The sequence below is a fragment of the Solanum tuberosum genome, unplaced genomic scaffold, assembly GCF_000226075.1.
Source record: "Solanum tuberosum cultivar DM 1-3 516 R44 unplaced genomic scaffold, SolTub_3.0 scf00149, whole genome shotgun sequence".
Taxonomy (NCBI): domain Eukaryota; kingdom Viridiplantae; phylum Streptophyta; class Magnoliopsida; order Solanales; family Solanaceae; genus Solanum; species Solanum tuberosum.
Genome location: NW_006239072.1, coordinates 1,363,874 through 1,379,287, shown reverse-complemented (window position 1 = coordinate 1,379,287; position 15,414 = coordinate 1,363,874). Strand labels below are relative to the sequence as shown.

Genomic DNA, 15,414 nt, shown 5'->3' with positions numbered 1-15,414 from the left:
TTTTGCCAAACACTTACGTGGACCTCCTTAAGAGCTTAGCTATGAATCCAGTTGGTCGCCACGGCCAAAACGGCCCATTTACAGGGTTAAACAATCACTAGAGAAGGTGAACCCATTCTTTTGCCGATTTTCATGTGCTATAGCCCACGATATTTTATGGTGACCCAGAATTCCAACGTCATTTTTGCAAAAAAATTACATGGACCTCCGTTAAGACCTTACATATGGAGCCAGTTGGTCTCCACAGCTAAAACGGCCCATTTACAGGGACAAACGATCCCAGAGAAGGTAAACCCCACATTTTGCCGATTTTCGTATGCTATAATCCATAGAATTTTATGGTGACCCAAAATTCTGACGTCATTTTTACCTAAAACTTACATGGACCTCCGTTAAGACCTTAGTTATGGAGTCAGTTGGTCGCTACGTCCAAAACGGCATATTTACAATGTCAAACGAGCCCTAGAGCAGGTAAACCCCCCATTTTTCCAATTTTAGTGTGCTATAGTCCATGACATTTTATGAAGACCCGGAATTCCGACGTCATATTTTCCAAAAACTTACATATTCCTCTATTAAGACCTTAGATATGGAGCCAGTTGGTCTCCATGGCCAAAACGGCCCATTTACAAGGTCAAACGAGCCCCACAGCAGGTAGGTCCCCCATTTTGCCGATTTTCGTGTCCTATAGTCCACGGCATTTTATGCTGATTTGGAATTTCGACATCATTTTTACCTAAAACTAAATGGACCTTCGTTAAGACCTTAGTTATGGAGCCAGTTGGTCTCCACGGCCAAAATGTCCCATTTAAAAGGTCAAACATGCCCAGAGCAGGTAAACCCCCCTATTTTGCCAATTTTTGTGCGCTATAGTCCACGGCGTTTTATGCTGACTCGGAATACCGACATCGATTTTTCCAAAAACCTGCATGGACCTCCGTTAAGACTTTCGTTATAGAGCTAGTTGGTCACCACGGCCATAATGGCTCTTTTACAAGGTAAAACGAGCCCAGAGTAGATAAACCCCCCATTTTGCCAATTTTCATGTGTAATTATCCACGGTATTTTATGGTGACACAGTATTCCGACGTCATTTTTGCCAAAAACATACATAGACCTCCCTTAAGACCTTAACTATGGAGTTAGTTGGTCTCCACGCCCAAAATGGCCCATTAAAAAGGTCAACCAAGACCCAGAGCAGGTAAACCCCTCATTTTGCCAATTTTCGTGTGCTATAGTCTACGATATTTTATGGTAACTTGGAATTCTAATGTTATTTTTGGCAAAAACTTGCATGCACCTCCGTTAAGACCATAGCTATGGAGATAGTTGGTTGCCACGGCCAAAACAGCCCATTTAAAATGTCAAACAAGCTCAAGAGGAAGTAAACCCCCTATTTTGCTGATTTTCGTGTACTATAGTCCATGACATTTTATGGTGACCCAGAATTCCGTTGTCATTTTCGCCAAAAATTTACATGGACCTCCGTTAAGACCTTAGCTATGGAGGCAATTAGTTGCCTCGGCCAAAACGGCCAATTTATAAGGTCAAACTGCCCCAGAGCAGGTAAACTCCCCATTTTACCGATTTTCATGTGTTATAGTCCACGACATTTATGGTGACTTAGAATTCCAACGTCATTTTCGCCAAAAATTTACATGGACTTCCGTAACAACCTTAGCTATGGAGACAGTTTGTCGCCACGGCCAAAACGGCCCATTTAAAATGTCAAACAAGCCCATAGCAGGTAAATCCCCCTTTTTTCCAATTTTCATATGCTATAGTCCATGACATTTTATGGTGACCCGGAATTCCGACGTCATTTTTGCCAAAAACTTACAAGGACCTCTATTAAGACCTTAGCTATGGAGCCAAGTGGTTGCCACGGCCAAAACGACCCATTTACAAGGTCGAAGTACCCCTAGAACAGCTAAACCCCTCATTTTACCAATTTTCGTATGCTATAGACCACATTATTTTATGGTGACCCAGAATTCCGATGTTATTTTTTCCAAAAACTTACATGGACCTCCGTTAAGACCTTAGCTATGGATCTAGTTGGTCACCATGGCCAAAACGGCCCATTTACAAGGTCAAAAGAGCCTCAGAGTAGGTAAGCCCCCAAGTTTGCCGATTTTATTGTTCTATAGTCTAGGACATTTTATGGTGACCCAGAATTCCGATGTTATTTTTTCCAAAAACTTACATGGACCTCCGTTAAGACCTTAGCTATGGAACCAGTTGGTTGCCACGGCCAAAACAACCTATTTAAAAAGGTCAAACGATCCCCAGAGAAGGTAAACCCCCATTTAGCCAATTTTCATGTGTTATAGTCCACGACGTTTTATGGTGACCCAGAATTCTGACGTCATATTTGCCAAAAATTACATGGATATCCCTTAAGACCTTAGCTATGGAGCCAAGTTGTCGCCACAGCCAAAACATCCCATTTACAAGGTCAAAAAAGCTCCAGAGCAGGTAAACCCCCTATATTGCAGATTTTCGTGTGCTATAGTCCAGGACATTTTATGGTGACCAGGAATTTCGACATAATTTTTGCCAAAAACATACATGGACCTCCGTTAAGACCTTAGCTATGGAGTCAGTTTGTCGCCACGGCGAAAACAACCTATTTACAATGTCAAACGATCCCAAGAGCTGGTAAACCCCCATTTAGCCAATTTTCGTGTGCTACAGTCTACGACATTTTATGGTGACCCGGAATTTTGACGTTATTTTTCCCATAAACTTACATGGACCTCTGTTAAAACCTTAGCTATGGAGAAATTTGTTCACTACGGCCAAAATGGCTTATTTTCAAGGCCAAACGATCCCCGGAAAAGGTAAACCCCCCCTACTTTACCGATTTTCGTGTGCTATAGTCCACGAAATTTTATGGCGACCTGGAATTCTAACGTTTTTTTAGCCAAAAATTTACATGGACCTCTGTTAAAACCTTAGCTATGGAGGAAATTGTTCACTACGGCCAAAACGGCTTATTTTCAAGGCCAAACGATTCCCGGAAAAGGTAAACCCCCCCTACTTTACCAATTTTTGTGTGCTATAATCCACGAACTTTTATGGTGACCTCGAATTCTAACGTCTTTTTTCCCAAAAATTTACATGGACCTCCGTTAAGACCTTAGCTATGGATTCAATTGATCACCACAGCCAAAACATCCCATTTACAAGGTCAATTGATCCCTGGAGCAGGTAAAACCCCATTTTACCAATTTTCGTGTTCTATAGTCCACGAGATTATTTGGTGACTTGGTATTCCGACGTCATTTTTGCCAAAAAATTACTTGGACCTCCTTTAAGACCTTAGCTATGGAGCCAGTTGGTCACCATGGCCAAAACGACCCATTTTCAAAGTGAAACGATCCCCGAAGCAGGTAAACCCCCCATTTTGCCAATTTTCGTTTGCTATCGTCCACAAGATTTACTGGTGACCTAGAATTCTGACGTCATTTTCGCCAAAAATTTACATAAACCTCCGTTAAGACCTTAGCTATGGAGCAAGTTTGTCACCACGGCCAAAACGCCCCATTTTCAAGGTCAAACGAACCCCGGAGCAGTTAAAGCACCCATTTTGCCGATTTTCATGTGCTATATTGTCCACGGGATTTATTGGTGACCCGAAAATTCAACTTCATTTTTGCCAAAAAATTACATGGACCTCTATTAATTCCTTAGCTATGGAACCAGTTGGTCACCACGGCCAAAACGGCCTATTTTCAATGTCAAACGATCCTCGGAGCAGGTAAACTCCCTATTTTGACAATTTTCGTATGCTATAGTCCAACGGATTTATTAGTGACCCAGAATTTTGACGTCATTTTCGCTAAAAATTTACATGAACCTCCGTTAAGACTTTAGCTATGGAGACAGTTGGTCACCACGGCAAAAAGGCCAATTTTCAAGGTCAAACGAACCCTGGAGCAGGTAAACCCCCCATTTTGCTGATTTTTGTGTGCTATAGTCCACGAGATTTATTGGTAACCCAGAATTCTGACATTATTTTCGCCAAAAATTTACTTGGACCTCCGTTAAGACCTTAGCTTTGGAGCCAATTTGTCACCACGGACAAAACGGCCCTTTTTCAAGGTCAAACGATCCCCAGAGCAGGTAAACCGCACATTTTTGCCGATTTTCGTGTGCTAAACTACATGGGATTTTTTTGTGACCCAGAATTCTGATGTTAGTTTTGCCAAAACTTTACATGGACCTCCGTTAACACCATAGATATGGAGCCAGTTAGTCACCACGGCCAAAACGACCCATTTTCTAGGTCAAACGAGCCCTGGAGCAGGTAAACCCCAATATTTCACTGATTTTCGTTTGCTATAGCCCACGGGATTTTTTAGTGACATTTTCGCCAAAAAATTACATGGACCTCCGTTACGACCTTAGCTATGGAGCCAGTTGGTCACCAAGGCCAAAATGGCCCATTTTCAAGGTCAAATGAGACACGGAGCAGGTAAGCCCCTATTTTGCCAATATTACGTGTGCTATAAACCACGAGATTTTTTGGTGACCAGGAATTCCGACGTCATTTTCACCAAAAATTTGCATGGACCTCTGTTAAGACTTTAGCTATGGATCCAGTTGGTCACCACGGCCAAAATGTCCCATTTTCAAGGTCAAACGATCCCTGGAGCAGGAAACCCCGCTGTTTTTCCAATTTTCGTGTGCTATAGTCCATGGGATTTATTGGTGACCCAGAATTCTGTTGTCATTTTCGCTAAAAATTTAAATGGACCTCCGTTAACACCTTAGCTATGGAGCCAGTTTGTCATCACGGCAAAAATGGGCCATTTTCAAGGTCAAACGAACCCCGGAGCAGGTAAACCCCCAATTTTGCCGATTTTCCTGTGCTATAGTCCACAGGATTTATTGGTGACGCGGAATTCCGACGTCATTTTTGCCAAAAATTTACATGGACCTTCGTTAAGACCTTAGTTATGGAGCCAATAAGTCACCACGAACAAAACGGCCCATTTTCAAGGTCAAACGATCCCCGAAGTAGGTAAACCCCCCATTTTGCCGATTTTCGTGTGCTATAGTCCATGGTATTTTTTGGTGACACAGAATTCCGACATTATTTTCGCCAAAAAATTTACGTAGACCTCCATTAAGACCATAGATATTGAGCCAGTTGGTCACCATCGCAAAAACGACCCATTTTCAAGGTCAAACGATCTTAGGAGCAGGTTAACTTCCCATTTTGCCGATTTTCGTGTGCTATATTCCACGGGATTTTTTGGTCACCAAGAATTCCAACGTCATTTTCGCCAAAAAATTACATTGACCTCTGTTACGACCTTAATTATGGAGCTAGTTATTCACCACGGCCAAAACGGCCCATTTTAAAGTTCAAACGATCCTCGGAGAAGGTAAACCCCCCATTTTGCCAATTTTACGTGTGCTATAGTCCATGAGATTTTTTGGTGACCGGGAATTCCAACGTCATTTTCACCAAAAATTTACATGGACCTCCGTTAAGACCTTATCTATGGAGCCAGTTAGTCATCACGGCCAAAACATCCCATTTTCAAGGTCAAACGATCCCCGGAGCAGGTATGCCCGCTATTTTGCTGATTTTCGTGTGCTATAGTCCACTGGATTTATTGGTTCCTCGGAATTCCGACGTCATTTTCGCAAAAAATTTTAATGGACCTCCGTTAAGACCTTAACTATGGAGCCAGTTGGTCGCCACGGCCAAAACGGCCCATTTACAAGGTCAAACGAACCCCGGAGCAGGTAAACCCCCCATGTTGCCGATTTTCGTGTGCTATAGTCCATTGGATTTATTGGTGACCCAGAATTCTAACGTCATTTTCGCCAAAATTTTCATAGACCTCCGTTAAGACCTTAGCTATGGAGCCAGTTGGTCACCACGGCCAAAACATCCCATTTTCAAGGTTAAACGATCCCCGGAGTAGGTATGCCCCCTATTTTGACGATTTTCGTGTGCTATAGTCCACTGGATTTATTGGTTCCTCGGAATTCCAACGTCATTTTCGCCAAAAATTTTAATAGACCTCCGTTAAGACCTTAGTTATGGAGCCAGTTGGTCACCACGGCTAAAACTGCCCATTTTCAAGGTCAAACGAACCCCGGAGCAGGTAAACCTCTCATTTTACCAATTTTCGTGTGCTATAGTCCACGGGATGTATTGGTGACCCGGAATTCCGATGTCATTTTCGCCAAAAATTTACATGGACCTCCGTTAAGACCTTAGCTATGGAATCAGTTGGTCACCACGGCCAAAACATCCCATTTTAAAGGTCAAACGAGCCCCGGAGCAGGTAAGCCCCCCTTATTTTGCCGATTTTCGTGTGCTATAGTCCACTGGATTTATTGGTGCCCCAGAATTCCGACGTCATTTGTGCCAAAAAATTTAATGGACCTTCGTTAAGACCTTAGCTATGGAGCCAGTTGGTCATCACGGCCAAAACGGCCCATTTTCAAGGTCAAACAAACCCCGGAGCAGGTAAACCCCCCATTTTATCGATTTTCATGTGTTATAGTTCACGGGATTTATTGGTGACCCGGAATTTCGACGTCATTTTCACCAAAAATTTACATGGACCTCCGTTAAGACCTTAGTTATGGAGCCAGTTGGTCATCACGGCCAAAACGGCCCATTTTCAAGGTCAAACGATCCCCGGAGCAGGTAAACCCACCATTTTGCCGATTTTCGTGTGCTATATTCCACAGGATTTATTGGTGACCTAGAATTCCGTCATCATTTTCGACAAAATATTTCATGGATCTTCGTTAAGACATTAGTTATGGGGCCAATTGGTCACCAGAATTAAAACGGCCCATTATCAAGGTCAAATGACCCCCGGAGCATGTAAAAACCCCATTTTGCTGATTTTCGTGTGCTATATTCCACGGGATTTATTGGTGACTCGGAATTCCGACATCATTTTTGCCAAAAAAATTAAAATTAACATCAAAATTTCACCAATAAATATAGTTACCTTAAATCAAACAATTTAGTAAATTTTAATTTTTAAAATGTCATGTAAAAAATTATAAACTGTAAAAATAAATTATAAAATTAATAAAAGTCGAAAAAAAGCAAAATGCTCGAAAACACTTCTTAATATGTGAACCTAATGATAAAGTACATATTTGTACAAATAAATGATATTTCAATATTGTACGAACCATAAAAGTAATGTAGATTGGTACGAATGAACCACGAGCGGCGGAAACTTTGAGAATAGATGATGGAAAATAGATGAATATGTTGTTATGCATGAAGGGTGTTTCACACTCTTTTCTTTTTTGTACGGCATGGGCATCCGCATGTTGTCGAGTAGACCTCGACCAATGTCGTCCCGTGCAACATCACTCGCCTAATGAGTGCAAGCCATAGACTATGCGGGCAGGCGACGACCTACGTCGACTAAACGATATGTGCCGGCCACGACGATGCAGCCCGGCCACGTTCAACGTCTGTTAACCGATGTGTGCAAGCCACGAACGATGCTTGCAGGCCACGTCCGACGTCGGCTGACCGATGTGTGCAGGCCACAGACGATGTTGGCAGGCCACGTCCGACGTCGACTGACCGATGTGCACAGGCCACGGCCGATGTGGGTAGTCCACGACCTATGTCACCTGACTGATGCGCACATTCCACCACCTATGTCGCTTGGTTGATGCGCGCATACCACTGCCTATGTCGACTGGCCGATGTGTGCATGCCACAGCCTATGTCGCCCGGACGATGTGCGCAGACCATGGTCGATGACGCATGGCCGATGCGCGCAGTCCAAATCCAATGTCGCATAGCCGATGCGCACAGCCCACGTCCTACGTCGACTGACCGATGTGTGCAGGCCACGGACGATGCGGCTAGGCCACGACGTTGGCTGACCGATGTGTGCAGGCCACGGACGATGCTGGCAGACCACGTTCGACGTCAGCTGACCGATGTGTGCAGTCCACAGACGATGTTGGCAGGTCACGTCCGATGTCGGTTGGTTGTTGTGTGTAGGGCATGGATGATGCGGGCAAGTCACGTCCGACATCATTGACCGATGGAGCAAGCCACGGATGATGCGGGAAGGCCACGTCTGACGTTGGCTGACTGATGTGCACAGGCCACGGCCGATGTGGGCAATCCATGGCCTATGTCGCCTGACTGATGCGCATACCATGACCTATGTCGCCTAGACGATATGCGCATGCCACGGCCTATGTCGCTTGGCCGATGCGCGTAGGCCATGGACCATGACGTCTGGCCAATGATCACAGGCCACGGTCAATGTCGCCCAGCCAATGCGCATAGGCCACGTCTGATGCGTGCAGGCCTTGGCTGATGTTGCCTGCCGTTGGCCGACGTCGGCCAGCCAATACGCACAGGCCACATTCTATGTGTGGCCTTCGCTGATGTTGTCTGCCATTGGCCGATCGGCGGATCGGCTCGTCACCGTTCCACATCTAACCGAGGTGCATCGCCGGCCCCCATCTTCTTCCGTCCCGACAATTTCAAGCACTCTTTGACTCTATTTTCAAAATCCTTTTCATTTTTCCCTCGTGGTACTTGTTCACTATCGGTCTCTCGCTCGTATTTAGCCTTGGACGGAATTCACCGCCCGATTTGGGCTGCATTCCAAAACAATCTGAGTCGTAGACAGCGCCTCGTGATGCGATAGGGTCTGGACACAACGGGGCTCTCACCCTCTTTGGTGCTCCCTTCCAGGGGACTTGGGCCCAGTCCGCCGATGAGGACGCTTCTCCATACTACAATTTGGACGACGGAGCTGCCCGATTATAAGGTTGGGTTGTTCCCGGTTCACTTGTCGTTACTAAGGGAAACCTTATAAGCTTCTTTTCCTCCTCTTATTGATATGCTTAAACTCAACGGGTAATCTCGCCTGACCTGGGGTCGCGATCGTAGTGCCATTCTTAGTCGGCGCAATTACGGTCTGGGAGTCTGGATGCACGATGAGTTGTAGCCGCGATAACAAGAAAGAGTTGAGTTTCAACCACCACTTGATGTGACGTCCGTCGACGTGGACTCACATTAAGGCCAGCCACGCGCTCGCACGGGAGCTTGCTTCTGCCCCGCGCGACGCCTTTCGGTGTGCGGGGGGCAACGCAATGTGTGACGCCCAAGCAGACGTGCTCTCGACCTAATGTCTTCGAGTGCAACTTGCGGTCAAAGACTCGATAGTTCACGGGATTCTGCAATTCACACCAAGTATCGCATTTTGCTACGCTTTTCATCGATACGAGAGCCGAGATATCCATTGTCGAGAGTCGTTTATGTTTAAATAGCAGAACACGTCCCTCCGCACGCTCCACGAACGGGGAAAGAGGGGAGAGCTGTCAATTTTTGTATTCCTTGGCGCTTTCCACGCCGGGGTTCATTGGTCGCCCGACGAGCGTGCGGGCGCGCACGCCGGGGACGGGATGGAGGTGCACAACGAGCGCGTGTCTCCCCCAAGTGTTTAAAATGTGTCCGCGGGTCGTTCTTCTTTGCATGTTTTGACAATGATCTTTCTAAAGGTTCACCTACAGAAACCTTGTTACGACTTCTCCTTCCTCTAAATGATAAGGTTCAATGGACTTCTCGCGACATCGCGGGCAGCGAACCGCCCACGTCGCTGCGATTCGAACATTTCACCGGATCATTCAATTGAAATGAGCGACGGGTGGTGTGTACAAAGGGCAGGGACATAGTCAACGCGAGCTGATGACTCGCGCTTACTAGGAATTCCTCGTTGAAGACCAATAGTGTCGAGCCTATGTCGCCTGGCGGATGGGCGCAGGCCTCGGCCGACACCTGGTATTAAAATGGACTTCACTTATGTATTAAAATGGTATTTCCAACTCCAAATCCATTTTGTTTAATCAAATCTTTTTCACATACCTATTTAAGGAACAAAAATCCTTATGCAAAATTGGGGTAAATTTAAAAAAATTAACTCCAAATCCATTTTGTTTAATCAAATCTTTTTCACATACCTATTTAAGGAACAAAAATCCTTATGCAAAATTGGGGGAAATTTAAAATTTTGGGATAAAAGTTGTTTATCAGAAAATTGATTATCTAGCATTAAAATTGATATTCATATATGCATTATCAAAGTATTTCGAACTCAAATTAATTTTCTTTTATCAGATTCTTAGCAATAAAGAATTACGATTTTCTTCAAAATTGGGGGAAATTCAAAATTGAATGGGTTAAAAGACGTTTTTCAAAAAATTGGCTCGGTTAAACCGCCTTACATAGATATCGAAAAAATACCTAAATTCAAAAAAAAAATCGCCTGAAAAGGACATCCAAGGCCAAAATTATGACCATTTGAAGTTTCACCAATTTACAACTACTTTTTCAAGTTTCAATCTCTAATTTGGTGAAACTTCAAACGATCGTAACTTTTGCCTCGGATATCCATTTGACGCAAAAAAAAAATTATCATGGTTATTTTTTCAAGATCTATTTGGGGGGAAATCATTCAATGGATTATGTTACAAGTGTGTATTTTTTATTTATACAAGCAGAAAACAAAGTATCTAACTAGTAACTACCTTAGAGCTGGCAATGAACTAACCAATTGAGTGATGACTAACAAATGGCATTTAATTAACTAATCTAATCTTAATAATTTATACTATAGGGATAAAAATAAGTTATCACGTAAAACCAACTATTCTTTTCTTGTCACTATCCAAAATTACTTGACACATTCACCATATCGATCCATACAAAATATGACCATTTTCACTTGCTGATAGTCTTAAAAACAATATTATTATCGATGTATATAGTTTAAATTCTCACAAAATAAACGAGATGGAAAAGTTAGGTAGTCCCTTGTTTGATGCATTTTTTCATGCTATATGTATTAGTAGTCCCTTGTTTGATGCATTTTTTCATGTTATGTATAATTAATGTTTGCATTAGTTATACACTATATTATGTACTGAAGAGTGTATTACTAAGACCACGGATTTCTAGGTATTAGCAATGCAAAGGATTTAATACATGCATTATTATGGTTAAAGACCCAATGACCCCTCAAAAGCACTTTTACATCTTTGTACCATAATTGTGAAGGGTACTTTTGTAAATAAATATTTGTATACAATGCATACTATTTTAACACACCAAACCAAACAATGCATAAGAAATAATCTATGCATAACTAATGCAAGTATAACTAATACAAGCATTACTAATGCAAGTATTATTAATACACTCTATTGAGCATTATTTTTATACACTCTACCAAACGACCCCTAAGGGGAAATTGAATCTAACACAACATGAAAATTTAGATAGTCAATCATTATTATTGGTTAAAATTCAAATTGTTAACCAACTGAGCTATTAAAATCCGTAGGTGTTATTTCACTAAATAATGCTTGCAGAACTAGTTACAATATGTTTGACTAACACATCAATGGATTCAAATACATTACAAGTTATGTAGGAAATCTCAAGGAGCGAGGGATTTAAAAAATAACACTCCAAACAAAGCTAAAAAAAATAACAAACAAGAAAAAGGCAGTACAGTTACAATATGCATTAGCATGTACATTATTGATCACCTTATTTTTGCCGTTTGGTCATCTTAAATACCTTCGCAAATCGCTAGTTGAAGATGGAGAGATCTCGCCACCAAGACTCTCTGTGTAACACGAAGAATAGTTAGACTGTTGTTCATATCCGAAATGTACTCCACTAAGGCTCTTAAAGCTTGGACTCCTAAGACTATGTCCATAGCCTGATGGGACATTGCCATAACGGTCAGGGACAGGGAAAGAAAGTCGTTTCTTAGCTGATCCAGCTCGATCCCTTTCTGGAGTCGATGGTCTCTGTCGTGGGGCACTTTGTGAACGAATTCTTGACAAAGCAGACTCGGTAGCAGCCATGTAGTTAGGAATTGCTGCAGCACTAGAAGTTAGTCTATTACGTTGGTGTGAGGAGTAGTTATTATTAGACCTCAGGCTTGGAGTTTGAGCTTTTTCGTCTCTTGGACATCGAGGACTAGCAGAGCGGACTTGAATAGGTCTTGATTTGGATGGAGAAGGTGTAACGGGGAATTGAAAAGATGTATGAAGGGGTGAACTTGGTCGTTGGTGTTGGTGTTGGTGTTGATGTTGTCGTTCGTCTAATCTTCTTAAATTAGGAGGTAAAGGTTGTGAGGTATCCATTTCGACAGTTTTAACAGGATCAGTTGATGCTCTGCCTCTACTACTGTCCCATGATTTTGCAGCCGTCCAGTACTGCTCCATCCTTTGATGTTTTTCTCCAAAATCCGCATCACTTCCTATCGAGGAATTTTTGCCACTTCTCCTCGTCTGTCATGCCATGCCATGCATAAGAAAAGAAAGGGTTGGCAAAACTAACTTACAGCAACAAAGTCATCACAAGATGGAAATAGAGAAACCTGTTGAGAAAAGGCAGTCCTTCGGCATTTCAAAGCAGCTTCTTTTCTCTTTTGCAGCATTGCTTTTACCTCTTCAATAGTATGAGGCCTTTCATCCCAATCATCAGGAATAGTGCTTCCGTCTCTTGACTGGTATATACAAATTCAAACGAAAAATATACTAGATAATCAATGCTCGTTTGGTACGACCTTTCTATAACAACATTTCACTATAACGTCCAAGTTCTCTTTGAAATGGATTTTAATGTTACTAATATGCATTTTGCTATAACAACCAAAAAATATTCAAACAAACGAGATTTGACTATACAACTAAGCACACCTATCACAATGCCTATTTGGTGCTAATTAAAACAACTCCAGAAGCAATGCAGGGTCCTTTAATTTTACAAATAAATCTCCGAAATCAACTCCAAAAACCACCAAAGGCGGATTTTGAAACTAATTATTTTTTGTTTTGAATCTAAAACCAATGAAAAGGACATTTTCCTTTCCAAAACCAAAATTACTTAAAAATAATGAACTCCTACTACACTATGTTGCCTGGATATATAGGAAAGTAAATAAATGAGAAATGAAGTTACCATATGTTGAAGATAGTGGTAGCTACTGGTGTCGCTAAATGTTGATTTTCTACTTCCTTGCTCCGATTGCCTAAATCGCTGGTCCAATACCCGCGCTTGAACTCTAACAAGAGCTTGCATGCATTTGAGAGTCATCTTGGCTTGTTTCCTAACATTGTGACCTCTCACTAAAGCTTGCAATTTCACTAGACCTTTTAGTGCTTTTAGAGCCCTTCTTGCCTTGAAAATTCACAACAAATTAGGAATTAGTGGAGTCTGGAGAGCGCAGAGTTTGTTTGTCATACACACTTGGCTTGGCTCAAAAGAATTCAATCAATTCCACAAATGCGTGAATTGTATATATGAACCCAAAATTTATTTAATAATATGACTCACCAAATATCCCCTGAAAGCTGTTTGAATAATAGTGGCAGCCTGATGCAGAGGCAGTGGAGGCACAGCTACAGCAATGGCATGATTAGTAGTATGTTGCTGCTTCCTGAAAAGCCACCTTTGATTTTCCTTCTTCTGAAAACACACAAGAAGATGGATGGATTAGTTAGTAAAAAGATGGATCGTCTAATTAAACTGAAAAAAGGTACTTCAATTATAATTAGCTAGTGCCTTTTCTTCTTCATTAATTTGTTTCTTTGATCTAAAAGCTCTCTTAACAGCACTCAACCAAGAAGAAGATGATCCTTTTTTGTTATTTCCCATAGAATTAGGAAATCATGAAACTGAGAGAGACATTTGAATATCCTTGTTTATCTTAATAATAATAATTTGTGAAGTGTGTTATCTAATGGTTCAGAGGACAATGACACTAGTGGGTGGGTGGTGTCAGCCAGCACTGCAGCTTTGAACGCAACATTATTATTTATTACTTTTAAACATACAAGAGTTGACAGAGACAACTAGTACACTCTCTCTTCAATGTTTTCAGATCTAGGATAATATAAATCACTCACTCAAAATATATATATATAAAAATTAGACAATACTCAAATATTTACTAACTTTCTATCCTAAATCTTGTCCTCCTTACCCTCCTATCCAGAATCATCCACTCGATAAGTTGAAAGTGTGCAATATGTATAATCACCTTTCCGAAATACTTTTTCGGTCAATTTTTATCTCACCCCATGGCCCAAACCGACTATAGTCAAACATCTTACACCTTCTTATTGGGGTATATGTGCATCTCCTCTCTTCACATGCATGAACCATCTCAGTCTCACTTTTCTCATCTTGTCTACCACGAAAGTCACTCTCACCTTATCCCAAATATTCCTATTTTATCTTATCTCTCCTAGTATGTCAACATATTCATCTCAATAGACACATGTTTTATGTTTTCATCCACATATCGGCAAACACTTCGGCCCCTTATGACATACACTACAACAAAGATACATTTTGGCAGCAATAAATATACATCTTAACAAAGAGTGCGAAAGCTTTAATCAATATTAGCTAATTGTCATTGGACCCAATGTCACTATAAGTTTTAGGGACATTTACAAAAGGTGTTAAATGTCCTTAAAAAACATATTTAGCAACAATTAAGCTATTGACGTTAATTAATTATTGTTAAAGAACATTTTTTATATAGTGATATATGCTCTGGCATATTATTTTTCTGAGATGTTTTAAAAATAGCACTCTTTATAGTTAGCAATTCTTTAATTTCAACATTAACATTTTATATTATATGTTTAAGATTATAACATTCAAAAAATTGGTCAAACATAATTTGTTTATCAAAAATATTTTTCAAACGAATTAGTTAAATACAAATCAACTTTTTTTCAAAAGCTATTTTGAAAAAATACTTCTAAAAATAAATATTTTTTAGCAGCAATGTCAAATGACCTCAAATTTATCCTAGTGGATGCAGCTTTCACTCTTCTTTTTAGTTTCCTCCTTCCTATTAGCTTTCTTCCATTTCCTTTTCTCCCACTCCTCCAACCATAAAATAAAAATAATAAATCTTGATTACCTCTCATGGTGTCACGTGATGCCACCATTCACCAAAGCATTTATTTACTTATTTTATTTGTTACTTTTATTTATATCCTTTTTTTAATTCTATTACATCTTTCTTTTTTTCTGAATTCTGATTCAGATATGTTTCTTTTTAGGGAAAAGGGTCAAATATGCCCCTAAATTATTCGAAAAGGATTAGATATATCCCTCATTTAAAGTTTGGCTCACTCGTGCCCTCGCCGTCTAACTTTTCATCTAGATATGCCCTTATGGGCGTTAAATGCCAAATGGAACTGTCACGTCATTTTTACATTACCACATGGTATTTATATTAAAGGGAAAATGGTCAAATATACCCCTAAACTATTCGAAAAGGTCTAGATATACCCCCTTTTAAATAAACTATCCGACCCGTTTTTAACAATTTTTTTTTTTGTTAA

The 15,414-nt window shown here is 41.1% G+C and overlaps 1 protein-coding gene across 1 annotated transcript; it reads right to left on the bottom strand.

Annotated features, from left to right (window-relative positions):
• Nucleotides 1-11,362: 11,362 nt before the first annotated feature.
• Nucleotides 11,363-13,875, bottom strand: LOC102603867 (protein IQ-DOMAIN 14). Its single transcript, XM_006352568.2, has 5 exons — nucleotides 13,613-13,875; nucleotides 13,385-13,516; nucleotides 13,010-13,228; nucleotides 12,426-12,554; nucleotides 11,363-12,336 (listed from the first exon to the last, which is right to left on the bottom strand). Exons 1-5 carry the CDS (start codon nucleotides 13,703-13,705, stop codon nucleotides 11,602-11,604), a joined length of 1,308 nt encoding a protein of 435 aa, XP_006352630.2. The 5' UTR covers nucleotides 13,706-13,875; the 3' UTR covers nucleotides 11,363-11,601.
• Nucleotides 13,876-15,414: the final 1,539 nt, after the last annotated feature.